This window comes from Helianthus annuus, chromosome 11 (assembly GCF_002127325.2).
Source record: "Helianthus annuus cultivar XRQ/B chromosome 11, HanXRQr2.0-SUNRISE, whole genome shotgun sequence".
NCBI lineage: Eukaryota > Viridiplantae > Streptophyta > Magnoliopsida > Asterales > Asteraceae > Helianthus > Helianthus annuus.
The window spans coordinates 1,934,435-1,950,438 of record NC_035443.2 but is presented as its reverse complement, the minus strand read 5'-3'; the positions used below and the strand labels follow the sequence as shown (position 1 = coordinate 1,950,438).

Genomic DNA, 16,004 nt, shown 5'->3' with positions numbered 1-16,004 from the left:
ATCTTAATTTTTATGGTCGTGTGGTTGTATCCTTAATAAATAAATGAATAAAATGGAATTATGACTTTTGTTTATGTTACCGTTATTGTGACACGTCAGCCTTTCCGGGTTGGGGTGTTACATTTTTTATTTTGTTGACACTATTTCATTTTTATCAACAGATGTAATTGGTTTTGTGGTCAAAAGTTTTCCCTTCGAGGTAGACACAGAAACTAATAACGGACAAAACCAGAAGAAAGTCACTTTTATGCTTGAAGACTTGAAGTATTTATTTATTTTTTCCTCTATTTTATTGTTTAATATATTATTTTTCTATATTATGTACTCTGAACTGCTATTTTGATTTTATTCATTTCAATAATGTTCAGCAATAAGCAGATCTTTGTGACGCTTTGGGACGGTTATGCGGATCAAATAATGGAGTATGAGAGCAGCAATCGAGGTGAAAAAAATGTCGTCGTAATCATTCAGTTTGGGAAGTACAGATTCTGGGGAGGTATCGTATTACTTCAAATATATTGTGTTTTTTTTCTTTATGGTTACATTTTGAATAATTGTTTGCATTAATTAAAATAATTGTATATATATGTTCAGGGCATTTGTCTGTTTCAAATTTGTATACTGTCACCCGAGTCTTAATTAACAGTGATATTGATGAGGTTGCTGAGTTTAAACAAAGGTTCACTATCCTAATAAGTTATTTTAAATTTCCTATGCATTTCTGTGAATCTAAATTTTTAATTTTTATTTTTTAATAGATTTATCGAGAAACTTTCTCCCGAAATGTCTTCCAGTTATTCTGGCCTAAGTTCTTCGGTTGCGAAGTCTGCCACTGAAGAATTTCTTTCTGACCTCACCTTTTTTCCCATCGGGTCGTTAACCTCAATAGATACGGTAACACGGATAACAGATAGTTTTTATATGTTTTACACTATCAATTTTTTTAATACATTATATATATCTTAAACACAGACGAGGTTTGTTGTCATTGTTGGCACTATCAAGAGTTTTGCATCGAACAATGAGTGGTTTTACAACGCGTGCACAAACTGCAACAAAAAGGTTTCAACCGTTACTGTTGTTAAAGAAAAGCAGGATGGTACTGATGGTTCTGAAGAGGTTACTGTCTTAGAATGCAAGACTGATATTTGTAATACAAGGACCGTTACATCAATTCCACGGTAAATATTAACCATTTTTTGTTTTTTTTTTTTTTTTGTCAAAATAAGTTAATCTCATTTATATTTTTTTTCAGAATTAGGCTTTATATACGTGTCCAAGATTGCACTGGTATTGTGAGTCTAACATTGTTTGAGCGTGAGGTGACAAAGCTTTTGAAGGTTAATGCTAATCAGCTTTTAGACAACAACATTGAAGTATGTAGTAAATAATTCATTTTATCATATTTTTTTTATTTTAAAAATATTAATTATATTTTATTTTTCAACAGTTAGCAAACGAAGGAAGCTTTCCAAATGAGCTAAATTCATTACTCAATATGAAGTTTGCCTTCAAGATTGCTGTTTCTTCTTTTAACATCAGCAAGAAGTCTGATGGATACTCAGTCTCCAAGATGACTGATAACCCGGTTGTTTTGTCCGAGCTGGATAAACATTTTGACACTATTCAGGTATAGTTATTCCAATTCACCCTTATATTATTATTACAATCTTCCATCAATGTTTAATTACTGATTAATATGATATATTGTTTTAACTTAAAAAAATTTACAAAATCAGCCTATTGATGAGGAAGCCGTCAATGTCGAACCATCCGATTCAAATCGTAATGATTATTTGCCTGTTAAGGTTTAGTATCGTTTACCTTATCTATTATTCAACTTTAACTCATTATTTGTTAATTGTATGTTTCAAACTCATACCTATTTATTCATTTTATTTAACTAGGATTCTATATCCCAAACGGGAGACGATGTAACCCCTTGCTCAAATGTGTTTAAAGTTGGCTTTACAACATCGTTTGATCGGAAGGATGCTGAGTTTGATACGAGCAGCGAGCGTGACTTGAAGCGCAATTTGGAAACCGTGTATGACGTGGATGATGTATCTTCGCAGTCTTCTTCGAAGTCGCGTAAAGATGGTGGTGTGGATGCAGTTCTTCTAATTCCAAAGAAAGAAAAGTAGTCACCTATATTTCGAACATTTGATTAAATCGGCTGTTTTTTTCTTAAGTATTTGGATATTTATGTTTATTTTGACAATGGTTATAACTGTGTGGTTGATTTTTATGAACATGGTTGTTTTATTGTTTAGTTGTTTGTTATGTATATCAATTGTTATTTTGCTAATTTATTTTTCTAATCCCGTTTTTTGTTTCTTATACATATGACATCATTATTCTTTTTTGGTGTATAACATTTTAATAATATGTCGTTTGAGTATTGATATTATTATTTAAAATATAAGAGCTAATATGATTTTGTGTAACATAACTTAATTTAAGAACCTATGATTTAATACTTACGTATGTATTAATTGGTATTTAGAAAAAATTACATAGTAATAAGATAACAACTTTTTACGTTATTTAAATATTAAAAAAACAATCCCTTCTTTAAATAATGAATCTTACTTAAAATATAGTACCCAATATGATAATTCGTTAATTTGGCAAACTTAGATATATTTTTTTATTATATAAAATTTTAATATTATTTGTTATTTTATTTAAATATAACGTAAAATTTTATTATTGGTTGATATTTGAATTAAATTTTATTATACATGTAATGTAATGTATTTAAGGAATTTATTTAATATATTATAAATTTTTTAATATACACTTACCATAAATTATTTCTAATACTTTACTTATTTGTGTTATCTTCCTTTTTCATATCTTTAAAAACATATAATTATTATTCTATTCTATTATGTAATGTAAAAGGTTGTTGTGGTAATTATAGATTAAATCAATTTTATTTTTGTCAGAAATCAAACTATAGGGGATGTATATGTAAATTTCAATATGGCGGTTCTAAATAAGGACTTTGTCCTTACCATACTCTACCATCAAATCATCCTTCTTATCACTCTTATCATCCCTAGGAGAACTCAAATTGGCACCGGATCTTATCATCGGATTATCGCCGGAATCATCATTCATTTAGGTTTCCGGCAACCGAAACTAGGGTTTCTAATCTTCACTTAAAGGTAACAACATTTATGTTCCTGTGATCGGTCATAAACTTTACTTTTAATCTTTTATATCTTTGATTTTATACCACTTCATTGATGTACTTCTAAGGTTAACCATTAATATTGTTGTTTTTTGTAAGATTGAGTCTTTAATTGTTTAATATATACTGTTGTAGTTTAGTTTTGTTATGCTATGTTCAAAAGTTGTTTATATATCGGATTATCGCCGGAATCATCAGACATAATGGTTTCCGGCAACCGAAACTAGGGTTTCTAATCTTCACTTAAAGGTAACAACATTTATGTTCCTGTGATCGGTCATAAACTTTACTTTAAATCTTTTCCATCTTTGATTTTATACCACTTCATTGATGTATTTCTAAAGTTAACCATTAATATTGTTGTTTTTTGTAAGATTGAGTCTTTATTTGTTTGAAATATACTGTTGTAGTTTAGTTTTGTTATGCTATCTTCAAAAGGTGTTTATATACCCATCCAATAGTTTTCATAAACGTTTGTTCATGAAGAAGTATGTAATCATTTACTTAAATTTTGATAGATACTGGTATTAAAAATTTAAATTGCTGATGCACTAAATTTATTTATAATATTGTATCTATATTCATATAAAATTATAATTTGTTAATCATATAAATTTGAGTTTTTAATTATTTTAGTCGTCATTTTTTGTAGTCCAAGCAGTGTTATGTATATATTGTTTTTTTGTTGTATACTGTATATATTAGTGTTTGCTAAACTACGAGAATTTGAAAATAAATTATTGTTGCAGGTATCAAAATGTATACTTCATTTGTAAAGTATCTTCTAAACCCATCCTCATTGAGTATAGTAAGTAATCTTTATGTAATCTATAATTCCGCTGTTAGACTAATATAATTTTTAAGTTATTTTTTAAACTTATAATACTAAATATAGTTAATATTAATATTAATATATATACAGGATGTCCCTATCAGCTTTGTTAATCAATTCTACGGAGAGGATTGGGCCGATAGGAAGATGCGTATATATCACTCAAGTGGGAAAATTTGGGTCGTAATGTTGAAACGATTAAAACGTATGCCAGTCTTAACTGACGGCTGGGGAGAAGTTGTTTCAGATCTCAAACTTCAGAAAGATTGTCTCCTGTCATTTCGTCCCATGAACCATTTTGGTCTCTATCTTTCATCTTATGTTAATGGCGTATGTGAGCAATCTTATTTCACAATTAATCGTCATCTAACATTGGGTTATACGGTACGTAATTTCATTAAGTTTTCCTTAAACTTTATATTTAGCATGTATTTCTTTTTTAATAATATAACCTACATAGTCAACATTCAATTTGTTATGTTTCATATTAAGTAGATGATTGAAGAATCTTTTGTCCAACAATGTTTTGGAGACGATGGAATGGCTGGCTCATATGAGGTTAATTATAAGGGTTCTCCGTGGACGGTGTCAACAAGTAAGGTTAATTCAAACTATGTATTCTCAGAAGGTTGGACTCAACTTTGCAACGATCTTGGCGTTCAAGAAGATGATTTATTGGTTTTTGAAAAACTTAATGATGTTATGTTTGATTTAACGGTGTATCGAGACGAGGTTGAGATAAGGTTGAGCAAGAAGGTTGAATCTGATGATGATGATGATGATGATGTAATTCAGATATCTAGGGCTGATTACGATAAAGCGCTTTTGGAGGTTCGAATCTGTTAGGTATTATACTTTGTATCCATTTTTACTCTTCTATTAATTTTTTTTTAATATGATTTTTTCAGGACATAGAGGTAGATGATAACCAGCCCACATCTGTTAAAAGTACATCAGTAACAGTCCCGACAAGTACACCGAAGAAGGTTCATGTTAAAGAGACGTTGAAAGTAGGTGATGGCTTACATTTCACGACAAGACAAGATGTAAGTTTACAGACTCTATTATATTGTTATATTAATTTATTTATGACAATTGCATATTATAACTCAATTATTTGAATTCAACCTACAATTAACCCATACGAACATTATTACTGATACTAAACCAATGGTTGCATTTATATTATTACTTTTATACTTTTTTTGTTTGTTTCTTTGTACAAATACATAGTTTAATCAATTTGCCTTATCAGTAACACCATGGAATAGTTTCAAATATCATAATAGTTGTATTCGAGTTTTTTGGAACTTCATTGTTTATTTCTTTGGTTTACAAGTCAAATATTTATTAAATAAACATGACAATGTACAATTAATTTAACAACTTTATTACGTCTGAAAAATAACCTCCAACTTTATTAGATCAATTAGAAGGTGAGTCTTGGATGTATATTTTCCTTTTTTTTTTTTTTAAGATTAGTACATTTTTTATATGTAATTTGATGCTGACAAATTTTTGCTTTAAATTTTAAAAACATAAATGAATGAAAAAAATTTCATGTTCTAACTCTATTATTTCATAACAGGTCAAAGGAAAGGGAAAAGGTAAACTTTCTGTCAACCGATCCGTCAAAGTTGATAATTTCAACCAACAATGCAAAGGCCGAAAACGTTATACAACATCTGATCAAACTGTCAAGGTATTAAATAATTTATGTATTTTATATTAAGTGTACTAATATCCGTTTGTATTGTACATTATTTTCCTTATAAAAGGCAAAGAAATGCTTAACTGTTGATAAAAATGTGTAGCATCCAAAGAAGGGTTCAACGAAGGCAAACAAAGTTTCCCGTATCGGCATTCATCCAGAATATTTCGACTTTAGCCGTAAAGCTGAATATAGGCTGGTACTTTTTCTTTTATACCTGATCAACCATTAAAACTTTTATTATTGTTTATATTTGCTTATAGTTTTTATTCTTTCAACGCATTAAGCGGCTTCCGGTGGAGGTTGTTAATAGAGTCGGCCTGTCTGATAGATTGCAACCTATATCTGTCCAGAACTTGAATGGTGATGTTGAAGTTTATGACACAAAGACAGAGTTAAACCGTTGTACGTTACGTTACGCTGTGGATGGATGGAGGAAATTTATGGATGATAACCAGTTGCAGTTTGGACACATGTTGCATTTCACATTTGTAACTTCACAGAGGAAGATTGTGTTGAACGGTGTAACTTCAATCTAATGAAGACTGCTATAAAGTGTGTTTAAAACAGCTATGGTTTGGTTAGTTGTTTGTTAGTCTTTTGAATGGATTTTTTTTGTTGGTTGTGGTTATGAACATGAAAAATTTGCATCGTTTCCCATGGTTCACTTTATTTAGATCTTTTGTAATGATACTAATATGACTTATTTTGTAATAGTTTTTAGATTTTGTTAGTGTTTTATATGTCTATTATAGTAAGTAATTACAATCTTCATATTTACACAGTTCATATCTTTTATTTATTTTGAAAGATGTTATAAATCTCAATTTCCTAAAAAAAATTTTAATATATGGCAATCAAATTCATTTATGGAAACATAATCATAACAATTTAAAAACTTCTAAAATTAACGTATTACATGAATATATTTCCATTTTTTATATTCTATCTCTATCTCTATATATTATTAAAGACTTCTTCCAATTTGTGATTTCTATATCCCCCTTTCATTTCGTATTGGATGATTCAATAAAAATTGATCAAAACACTCATTTTCCCTTGATTATTTCAACCTCGGTATTCAACATTTCAACTTGGTTAGTTTGTTCAGTTTGTATTTTTGTCTATTGTTATTTAATCATTTAGCATCTTATTTGTATATGTAAGTATTTTTGTTAAATTGTTTATATGAATCTTTATTTACGATTGATTGATTAAATATTACTTAACATGTGTTTCAACATACCAACTATGTAATTTAACAATTCTTTTTCTAAATTCATAGCAATGCCTAAACGACCAAAAATTGTCTCCGTATACAATGACGTTCATAAAGAAAACACTCAGCATGGTAAGTTATTTAAAGTTTTACAGTTTTTTTACCTTCTTAGTTCTTTGAGTATATAGATAGAGATGTATATTTTTTTATACGCAGTTCACCGGAATGAAAACACATCCTCCGACATTGTTAACGGTATAGCACTAATTATTTTATTGTCCATTTATATTATTTTAGACCTTCTTACTTAGTTCACTATTACGCTAGAATTTTTTATTAATTCTTCAATTTTTTTTTTTTGTGTCTCTTAAAAGTTCGACGAGGCAGAAGACCTTTATCAAGCATAACGAATGGTATTATTTTATGTATATATTTTTTTTAACAAAATGAGACTTATTTTTCCTTATCTACAACTAACTATTTTGATTTGTTATTGTTTGTTCATTATAATTTTTTCAATTTGTCTACGATTTTATAATAGTTGTCCTCCCAATTGTTACTCGAGACGAGGCATCTCATAGAAGAAAATTAAGAAAATTAATCTTGGATAATAAGAAATCAAATGTGGGAACTACATCGTCATCCCTCAATATTGATTCCACTAATATTAATTCCACTTCCACTCCGTGTGTTACATCTGATAACATAGTCAACAAAATTGGTTTTCACAATTTTGAATCCACTCCTGAGGTGACTAATAATGTTAATTCAAGTCTTTCAAGTATTGTAACAAGTAAGTATTTCTTTTTCTGAATGTTTATATATTTGGGAATATGTTCTTATTGTTTTGCATCGATATTTTTAATTTTGTCAATTGTAGCAGGTAACAATATTTGTAGTACCAGCAATCGTACAACGACAAAAAACGATATTGGGAATAATATTTCAACTGGCATCACATCAACCACCTGCACATCATCATTGAACCGTAATTTGCAAAGGCTATCATCTGGCAAACGTAAGTTGGTATCCAAAGCACGTATTTCGTCTCCTATACCAATGATCGACTTGACCACAGATGAAACCGTAGTACGAGATCCTTATAAAGGTGTTTCTACAGGTTAGGTTTGTTCATAAGTACTGCTACATATTGTAAAAATAATAAGTCTTAAATACGTATATCTTATTATTGTAATGAATGTTGTATATATAACTATAATGTTGTATGTTTTAACAGATTATTTAGATCACGGTGATCAAGTTATTACTTGTGAAGTTTGTTATGCAAAGTTATGGGACGCAGAGAAAGGAAGCGGAAGAAAAGAGGGTGGCAAAATATGTCATATGTTATGTTGTGGTTATGCCAAAGTTGTGTTACCGGATTACAAAACCGCGACACCTTATTATAAAAGTCTATTCATGTCAAATGACAATGAAAGCAAGCACTTTTTGAAGAACATTCGACGATACAATTCTATGTTCGCGTTTACCTCAATGGGTGGTAAGGTTGACCAAACCGTGAATACTGGTAATGCTCCTTTTTGCTACAGAATTAGTGGTGAAAATTACCATTCTATTGGTAGTCTTGTGCCACCAAACGGAGTGAAGCCTAAATTTTGTCAGTTATACATATACGATACTGAAAATAAGTTGGCAAACAGGCAATCAGTTTTTAGGTACCATTCATGAACTTATTTTATTAATAACATTTATTTTAAGTGTATATTTACTTAATATTTCAATTTGATGAAACAGGACTTCAGACAATGCTTCCTCATCATCCACTTCAGATGAAACCGATAATAAGCTGATACAACAAATCAAAGCAATGTTTGATGCCGAAAATGTGCTTGTGAAAATTTATAGGATGGTTAGAGATTGCTTCCAACAAAATCCTTATACCACTTTAAAGCTTCGCCTTATTGGCAAAAGAGAACAAGATGGTCGGACTTATAACTTACCTACTTCCTCAGAGGTTGCTGCTCTTATTGTTGGAGATATCGATAACGCACTTGAGAAAAGAGATATCGTTGTCGAGACACAAACAGGTTCATTAAAAAGAATAAGTGAATTGCATCCATCCTATCTTGCACTTCAGTATCCTATTTTGTTCCCATATGGAGACGACGGTTACAGAATTGACATACCACATAGGGGTGTCATTGATGTTACTAACAAGAAACGTCCGAATTGTACAATGAGAGAGTTTTTTGCGTATCGTGTACAAGATCGTAGTAACCAGTTTTCATTGATTCTAAATTCTCGACGCTTATTCCAACAGTTTTTGGTTGATGCTTATACGATGATTGAGAGCGAGCGACTTAACTTTATAAGATTTCAGCAACAAGATCTCAGGTCTGATACATATGAGAATATCCGGAAACTAAGATATAACGGCCAACAAGATTTGTCTAAGGTTGGAAAACGTATTTTCCTTCCATCTTCCTTTACAGGCGGGTCACGATATATGATGCAAAACTATCTTGACGCAATGGCAATTTGTAAATGGTATGGTTATCCAGACTTTTTTATAACCATTACCTGCAATCCCAAATGGCCGGAGGTTCAAAGGTTTCTTAAGGACACAAATCTTAATCCGGAGGATAGGCCTGATATTTTATCTCGAATTTTTAAAATAAAGCTGGATGCCATTTGTAAAGATTTGAAAGACCGTGATTTGTTTGGAAAAGCTTCTGCTGGTATGTTTATAAATTTACTTTTTAAAAATAACCTTAATTATATTTACAAGGTTTTTATTTTTTTTTTTGTAGTTGTTTACACTAATGAGTTTCAGAAGCGAGGATTGCCTCATGCACATATGTGCTTATTCATGGAGAATGATTACAAACTTCCAACTGTAGACCATGTTGATCAGTTTATTTCTGCAGAAATCCCTGATTTAAACCAAGACCCGGAACTATATACGCTTGTGAAAGACCATATGATTCACGGTCCATGTGGTAATGCTAGAATGAGCTCTCCATGTATGGTTGATAGAAAATGTTCAAAAGGTTTTCCCAAGAAATTTCAAGATCACTCAACCTTGGATTCTAACGGATTTCCCTTATACAGAAGAAGAGATGACGGTTCCTTCGTTTTAAAAAATAAAATTCAGTTAGACAATAGAAGTGTTGTACCTTATAACAAAAAGCTTTTGAAAAGATATCAGGCGCATATAAACGTTGAATGGTGCAACCAAGCGGCGTCAATAAAGTATTTGTTCAAGTATATTAATAAAGGTCCTGATAGAGCAACAGTTGCTGTGGTTCCGAGCAACAATGAAAACGAACAAGCAGAAAATGATGAAATTAAAGAGTATTATGACTGTAGGTATATATCTGCGTGTGAAGCGTCTTGGAGGATTTTTCTAATGAAGTTAATTATAGGAGTCCTTCTGTTATGCGTCTTCCTTTCCATCTTCCTGGACAACAAACAGTTTGTTTCGGTCCTGATGAAGATATTAATCAAGTGCTAAACAAACCATCTGTGAACTCATCAATGTTTTTAGCTTGGATGCAACGTAATCAAGATCCTAACGACCATGTTGCACGTACACTAACATACGTACAGTTTCCGCGTTTTTATGTTTGGAAGCTTGACAAGCGTATATGGGTTCCGAGAATAAAAGGAAAAACAATTGGAAGAATTCATTCCGTTTCTCCTTCTACCGGTGAAGCGTACTATTTAAGAATTCTTCTTAACAAAGTTAAAGGACCAACATCGTTTGATGATATTAAAACAGTTAATGGTCGAGTGTACGATACTTTTAGAGATGCTTGCTATGCGCTTGGTTTGTTGGATGACGACTCTGAGTATATTGAGGCCATCAAAGAAGCAAATATATCAGGTAGTGCAGGTTATATTCGCAATTTATTCGCCACCATGTTACTGTCAAGCACATTATCTAGACCTGAAGTTGTCTGGGAAAGCACATGGAAGTATATGACAGATGATTTTCTGTACAGATTCTCAAAGTATCATCGTGTTTCAGGTAAAATTATAAATTTCATATTATTGTTTTTTGACAGTTACAAAAAATTTACCATTAAATTTATATGTGGTTTTGATTTTTCACAGGTTTATCAATTCCTGATGAGCAACTAAAGAACTACGTTTTATGCGAAATAGAGAAGTTTTTAACTCGGAATAATTCATCGCTTCGGAGATTTTTATCAATGCCTTACCCGGATACTTCATCTTTAGATAACTTTCGCTGCCGATTGATTAACGAAGAGCTTGCTTATGACAGAACAGAGTTACAAAATGTTTATCAAGGTCAGGTGAATTTGTTAACGGATGAACAACGTGCAGTATATGAAGAAATTATGAACGCAGTTCATGGAGACAATGGAGGAGTATTTTTTGTTTACGGTTATGGCGGGACCGGTAAAACGTTTTTATGGAAAACATTATCTGCTGCAATTAGGTCAAAAGGTCAGATTGTATTAAACGTTGCATCTAGCGGAATTGCATCATTGCTGTTGGAGGGAGGAAGAACGGCTCATTCTAGGTTTCATATACCTTTGAATCTTAATGAGGATTCCGTTTGTCATATAAAACCAGACGATGATGTAGCTAAATTACTACAGCAGACCAAACTCATTATATGGGATGAAGCTCCTATGGTTCATAAACATGCATTTGAGGCTTTGGATAGAACTATGCATGACATTTTCAATATATCTAATCCATCCAGGTCTGATGTTTTATTTGGAGGGAAGGTGATTGTATTTGGTGGTGATTTTAGGCAAATACTACCTGTTGTTCCAAACGGTGGACGTCAAGAAATTGTGAATGCCTCATTATGTTCTTCTTATCTGTGGAGTAAGTGTAAGTTGTTGACGTTATCTAGAAACATGAGGTTAACTGTTGGAAGACCATCATCTGAAGTTGAAGAGATTAGTAATTTTGCAAAATGGTTGTTGGACGTTGGCGAGGGAAATGTTGGTGGTTCCAATGATGGAGAAGCAATAACTGAAATACCACCTGAGCTTTTAATTGATAGCATATCTGATCCAATTTCTAGCCTGATTGATTTTGTTTATCCGTCAATCTTGGATAATTACAATGATCCTAATTACTTTAGTACAAGAGCTATACTTGCGCCTAAGAATGAGGTTGTTCACGAGATTAACGACAGATTGTTGGCAGTTTTCCCTGGTGAAGAAAAAGAGTATCTTAGTTCTGACAGTCTATGCCCTACTGAAGATGGCAATGTTGATCAGCAAAATATATATTCTCCTGACGTGCTCAATGGTCTCAAAGTGTCTGGTTTACCAAATCATAGGTTAGTGCTTAAAGTTGGCGTTCCAGTAATGTTGTTGCGAAATATTGACCAACGAAATGGTTTGTGTAACGGTACAAGGTTAAAGGTCACAAAACTTTACAGCCGTGTTATTGAAGCTGAGATAATTTCTGGTGGTAATATTGGTTCTCGGACATTCATACCTAGAATCAATTTGGTACCTTCGGACCGAAAGATTCCTTTTGCATTTCAAAGGAGGCAATTTCCAATAACTGTATGTTTTGCAATGACGATTAACAAAAGCCAGGGACAGTCGCTATCTAAGGTTGGGTTGTACCTAAGACAACCAGTTTTCACACATGGTCAATTGTACGTAGCTTTATCCAGGGTTACAAGACGAGATGGAATCAAGTTACTAATACTTGACAATGATGGCAGGCCTACAAATAAAACAACCAATGTCGTATATAAAGAGATATTCAATGGATTGTGACTTTTATATTTTTGTCCTTTTTTTTCTTTACGTTATTTGTATCATTTTTTATTATATGCGAAGAAACTTATAACGAAGTATTTACGCATTAAAGTATAGTCACATTCTTATGTAGTATTGAATCAACAGTTATTTCTGGTAATAATATTGGTACATGATCTTTTATTCCAAGGATCCATATTTCTCCGTCCGACAAACTAATTACTTTCAAATTATATAATGTAACCGATTCAGATATAAACAACAATAACTTATTATGTTAATATATATACATACACATACTAATCAACAACCTTTTATAGATGATACCAACATTACTTACATTCCAAAATATGGTTTTTTTCAAGATATATAACTAATTGTCTTTAAGGTTAACCACTAGCTGCATGTCCATAATAAAAGTAAACATACCATCATAACCACTCATTACATGTCCAAAACAAAAGTAAACATAACATAAGTAGCATAATATAGTCCTGAATTCGAGTACACAAAATAGCTTCTTCATTAGCTTAAACATTTACCTTTCAACCTGCATTAACTTGATCCACGTCTGATAAGATCAGCAGATTTCCTGTGCTTATGAATTTGAAATGCATTTTGTCACCCAGACGAAGCCCATTCTCTTTCATGAACATTGGCCAACCTTCGATTGCATACCTCACATCATCTCCGTTCTTTTGGCGCCTAACATTCATATCCACTGTTTTTCCCTTCATGTTCCTCACTTTTAACACGTGCACTTTGTTTTTTAATCCGCCAACTCTTACAACATTAGCAGGCAATCTCTGCATGAATATGATAATTAACAATTAAACCAGCCTTATGAATGTAATAGTATTACCGTTTATCAATTAGTGTTGAAAAAACATACCATTCTGTTACCTCCCTTTTGTGTAAATTCACAGTAACCATCTTTATCAACAGAATTCTTCCTTGCAACACGTTTTGGTGCAACATCTAATATCTTCAATTTACTGCCTGATATCTTTCTAATATCTTTTTCCTAATTATTACAGACACACATAATGTTTATAATAAAATATGTAATATATATTTTAATCTCTTTGAGTTCATCATAAATAAATGTTGTTATACGTACCAACCGACTGCGTGTTCTTTTTCCAACTGTTGAAACGGTTTGCATTTCCACTTCTGTTCCGCATCTCAGCGCCTTACCTTCGTCTGCCTTACAATATCCCTCAATATGTTTTCCTTTTTTCTTAACCTGTTTACACAATTTCTTATTTTAGACATCAATAACAAAGAAGTAAAAAATAAAATTCTTACATTTTTTTTTGGCAGTTTGTTTATCTCTTCTCTTATCACACTGGACGTTTCCCCCTTCGAGACTTCTTCTCCACCAACGTTCTTACTCCCCTCATCTTTGTAACCACTTTCATTCATCTATTTATCATACAATTATACTTAGTAAAATCCCAAAAGCTAATTACAATTTATATTTATCTACATAAATGGATGCTTATTACCTCACACCTAAATAGATCAACTGAATCATCGTCTTCACATAATGTCTGTCATACAATAACATACGTAAGTAAGTCGGATTTTTTACTAAACTCTTATAATTTAGTTTAAAATACTTACAAAGTCAACGTTTTTGTAGTATGTGTCTTTAGGTATCTCCAGCACAGATTCATCAACACTTTCTTCTTTGACGTTCACATCTAACTCAACTCCTCTACGATATATCTTTATCTCAAATGTTGTGTTGTCAGTTTTCGTGAACAACAGTAAATCATCCTCTTCTATTCCAAGATCATGAAATAACTTCGGACAACCTTTTGTAAGAACATAGTTATCATTAATTTTTTCCGTCTCAACTTTCCAACTATGACCTGCTGCATTTATGTTGTAACAGTCTTTCACTGGTTCGTACGAGAAACATTTTGTGACATAAGCTTCTGGAAGCACCTGAAAAGTAATGTAACAGTTTATTGATATATATTTATGTAAATCATCTATATTTCAAGTATGACAATATAAAAAATCATTAAGAAATAATAGTATACTTACTATTATCTTTAAAACGTTGTAACGATTGAATGTTACAAAAGATTCACCACTTATGTTTTCAACGAAGCAACTGATTTCCATACTTTTGTCCTCCATTATCCTTAATCGCAATATCGTCCTCTTTGTCAATTCAAGATCCCTTACTAAATTACTCCATCCGTCGGTTATAACAGATTCCCCACTTACACTTCTTAAGGAAACTGGCCAACTTCTACGACTTTCATGATTTATGATTATTTTTTTCCTTTGCCAATATACTACGTATACATTCTTAACAAAATCAATTGGCAGCACCTGCGGATAAAGTTAGTCATTACATAATTTGTAATACAGGTTATATATAATATTTTTTAATCTTTATACATACAAGTTTTAATGACGATGGCTCTTCTAAGATTGCAATGCATGAGGGACTCATTTTTTAAACCTGCATTATACCAACATATGGTATAAACATTTAGTGTTGAACTTCAATGGATACATATATGTTCATATCAATAAGAAAATTATATTTTAAACAGATGTTCACAAACATTTTGCTGATACAATTAATATATACAATATACCTATAAACAACACTAAAGCAAATTTCTTGATGATTACATTTATATAGATTATTAGAAATAAATAAATGAGTCAATTATTTTTTTCCAAAAATTATCATTTTACAGTGTTCAAGATGAGTTAAATATAATCTTACTTTTAATACAATTCAACAAAAAAAAAATCTGGATCATAAATTTTAGATTATAATCATATCTATTCAATCATCCAAATCCCACTCTTAACAAACATTTTGTCTTCATAACAATATCATCAAAATCTATCAACCAAATCAAAGTATTAACCGAAATTACATACACTCAAGCACATGCAATACATATACTCCTTCTTAAACACAGATATCATACAGAACTTTTGAATTAATAAAAACCTAACTCTGATTTCACGTATAATTCTTAAATAATCGTTGGAAATAAACACAATTCGTGAGTTGTTTGTAATACTGATGATAATTTTAGTTTGTAAATGAAATTAACAACGTTCTTACAACTGATCGGAGATGAAGTCGGAAGTTACCTTTACTAATTTTTGAACCGCCGGTGATGTTTCTTGAAGATTGTGAAGAAGGTAAGCAGATTTGCAGAAGTTGATATGATATCTTTGTAATGATGTTTTTTACTTAAATGTTATTCTTATTTGTATTTTTCATTAAATCTTTAATAATATAACATTCAATTGGACGGTAATTTATGGTAACAAATATT

At 31.3% G+C, this 16,004-nt stretch overlaps 2 protein-coding genes and 1 long non-coding RNA gene across 3 annotated transcripts; all 3 read left to right on the top strand.

Annotated features, from left to right (window-relative positions):
• Positions 1-360: 360 nt before the first annotated feature.
• LOC110891605 lies at positions 361-1,391 on the top strand. Its single transcript, XM_022139293.2, has 5 exons — positions 361-496; positions 595-679; positions 759-894; positions 973-1,181; positions 1,256-1,391. Exons 1-5 carry the CDS (start codon positions 361-363, stop codon positions 1,389-1,391), a joined length of 702 nt encoding a protein of 233 aa, XP_021994985.2.
• A 170-nt stretch (positions 1,392-1,561) lies between these two features.
• LOC118483845 lies at positions 1,562-1,981 on the top strand. The gene is made up of 3 exons (XR_004871887.1): positions 1,562-1,630; positions 1,740-1,808; positions 1,908-1,981. It is a non-coding gene; the product is annotated as an uncharacterized LOC118483845 (long non-coding RNA).
• Positions 1,982-7,029: 5,048 nt separating this feature from the next.
• On the top strand, positions 7,030-12,699 carry LOC110887535. The gene is made up of 8 exons (XM_022135115.1): positions 7,030-7,093; positions 7,503-7,754; positions 7,845-8,081; positions 8,199-8,622; positions 8,717-9,660; positions 9,733-10,291; positions 10,348-10,952; positions 11,039-12,699. The coding sequence occupies exons 1-8, from the start codon at positions 7,030-7,032 to the stop codon at positions 12,697-12,699; spliced, it is 4,746 nt and encodes a 1,581-aa protein (XP_021990807.1).
• The last annotated feature ends 3,305 nt before the right edge of the window (positions 12,700-16,004 follow it).

What these genes read in the sequence shown, in the direction of transcription:
- LOC110891605 (XM_022139293.2), top strand. Translation starts at nt 361, where the DNA reads ATGTTCAGCAATAAGCAGATCTTTGTGACGCTTTGGGACGGTTATGCG. An exon ending in GAAGTACAGATTCTGGGGAG is followed by an intron (nt 497 to 594) that starts GTATCGTATTAC and finishes ATATATGTTCAG; the next exon opens with GGCATTTGTCTGTTTCAAAT. An exon ending in GTTGCTGAGTTTAAACAAAG is followed by an intron (nt 680 to 758) that starts GTTCACTATCCT and finishes ATTTTTTAATAG; the next exon opens with ATTTATCGAGAAACTTTCTC.
- LOC110887535 (XM_022135115.1), top strand. Translation starts at nt 7,030, where the DNA reads ATGCCTAAACGACCAAAAATTGTCTCCGTATACAATGACGTTCATAAA. An exon ending in TTATAAAGGTGTTTCTACAG is followed by an intron (nt 8,082 to 8,198) that starts GTTAGGTTTGTT and finishes ATGTTTTAACAG; the next exon opens with ATTATTTAGATCACGGTGAT. An exon ending in AAAGTATCATCGTGTTTCAG is followed by an intron (nt 10,953 to 11,038) that starts GTAAAATTATAA and finishes GATTTTTCACAG; the next exon opens with GTTTATCAATTCCTGATGAG.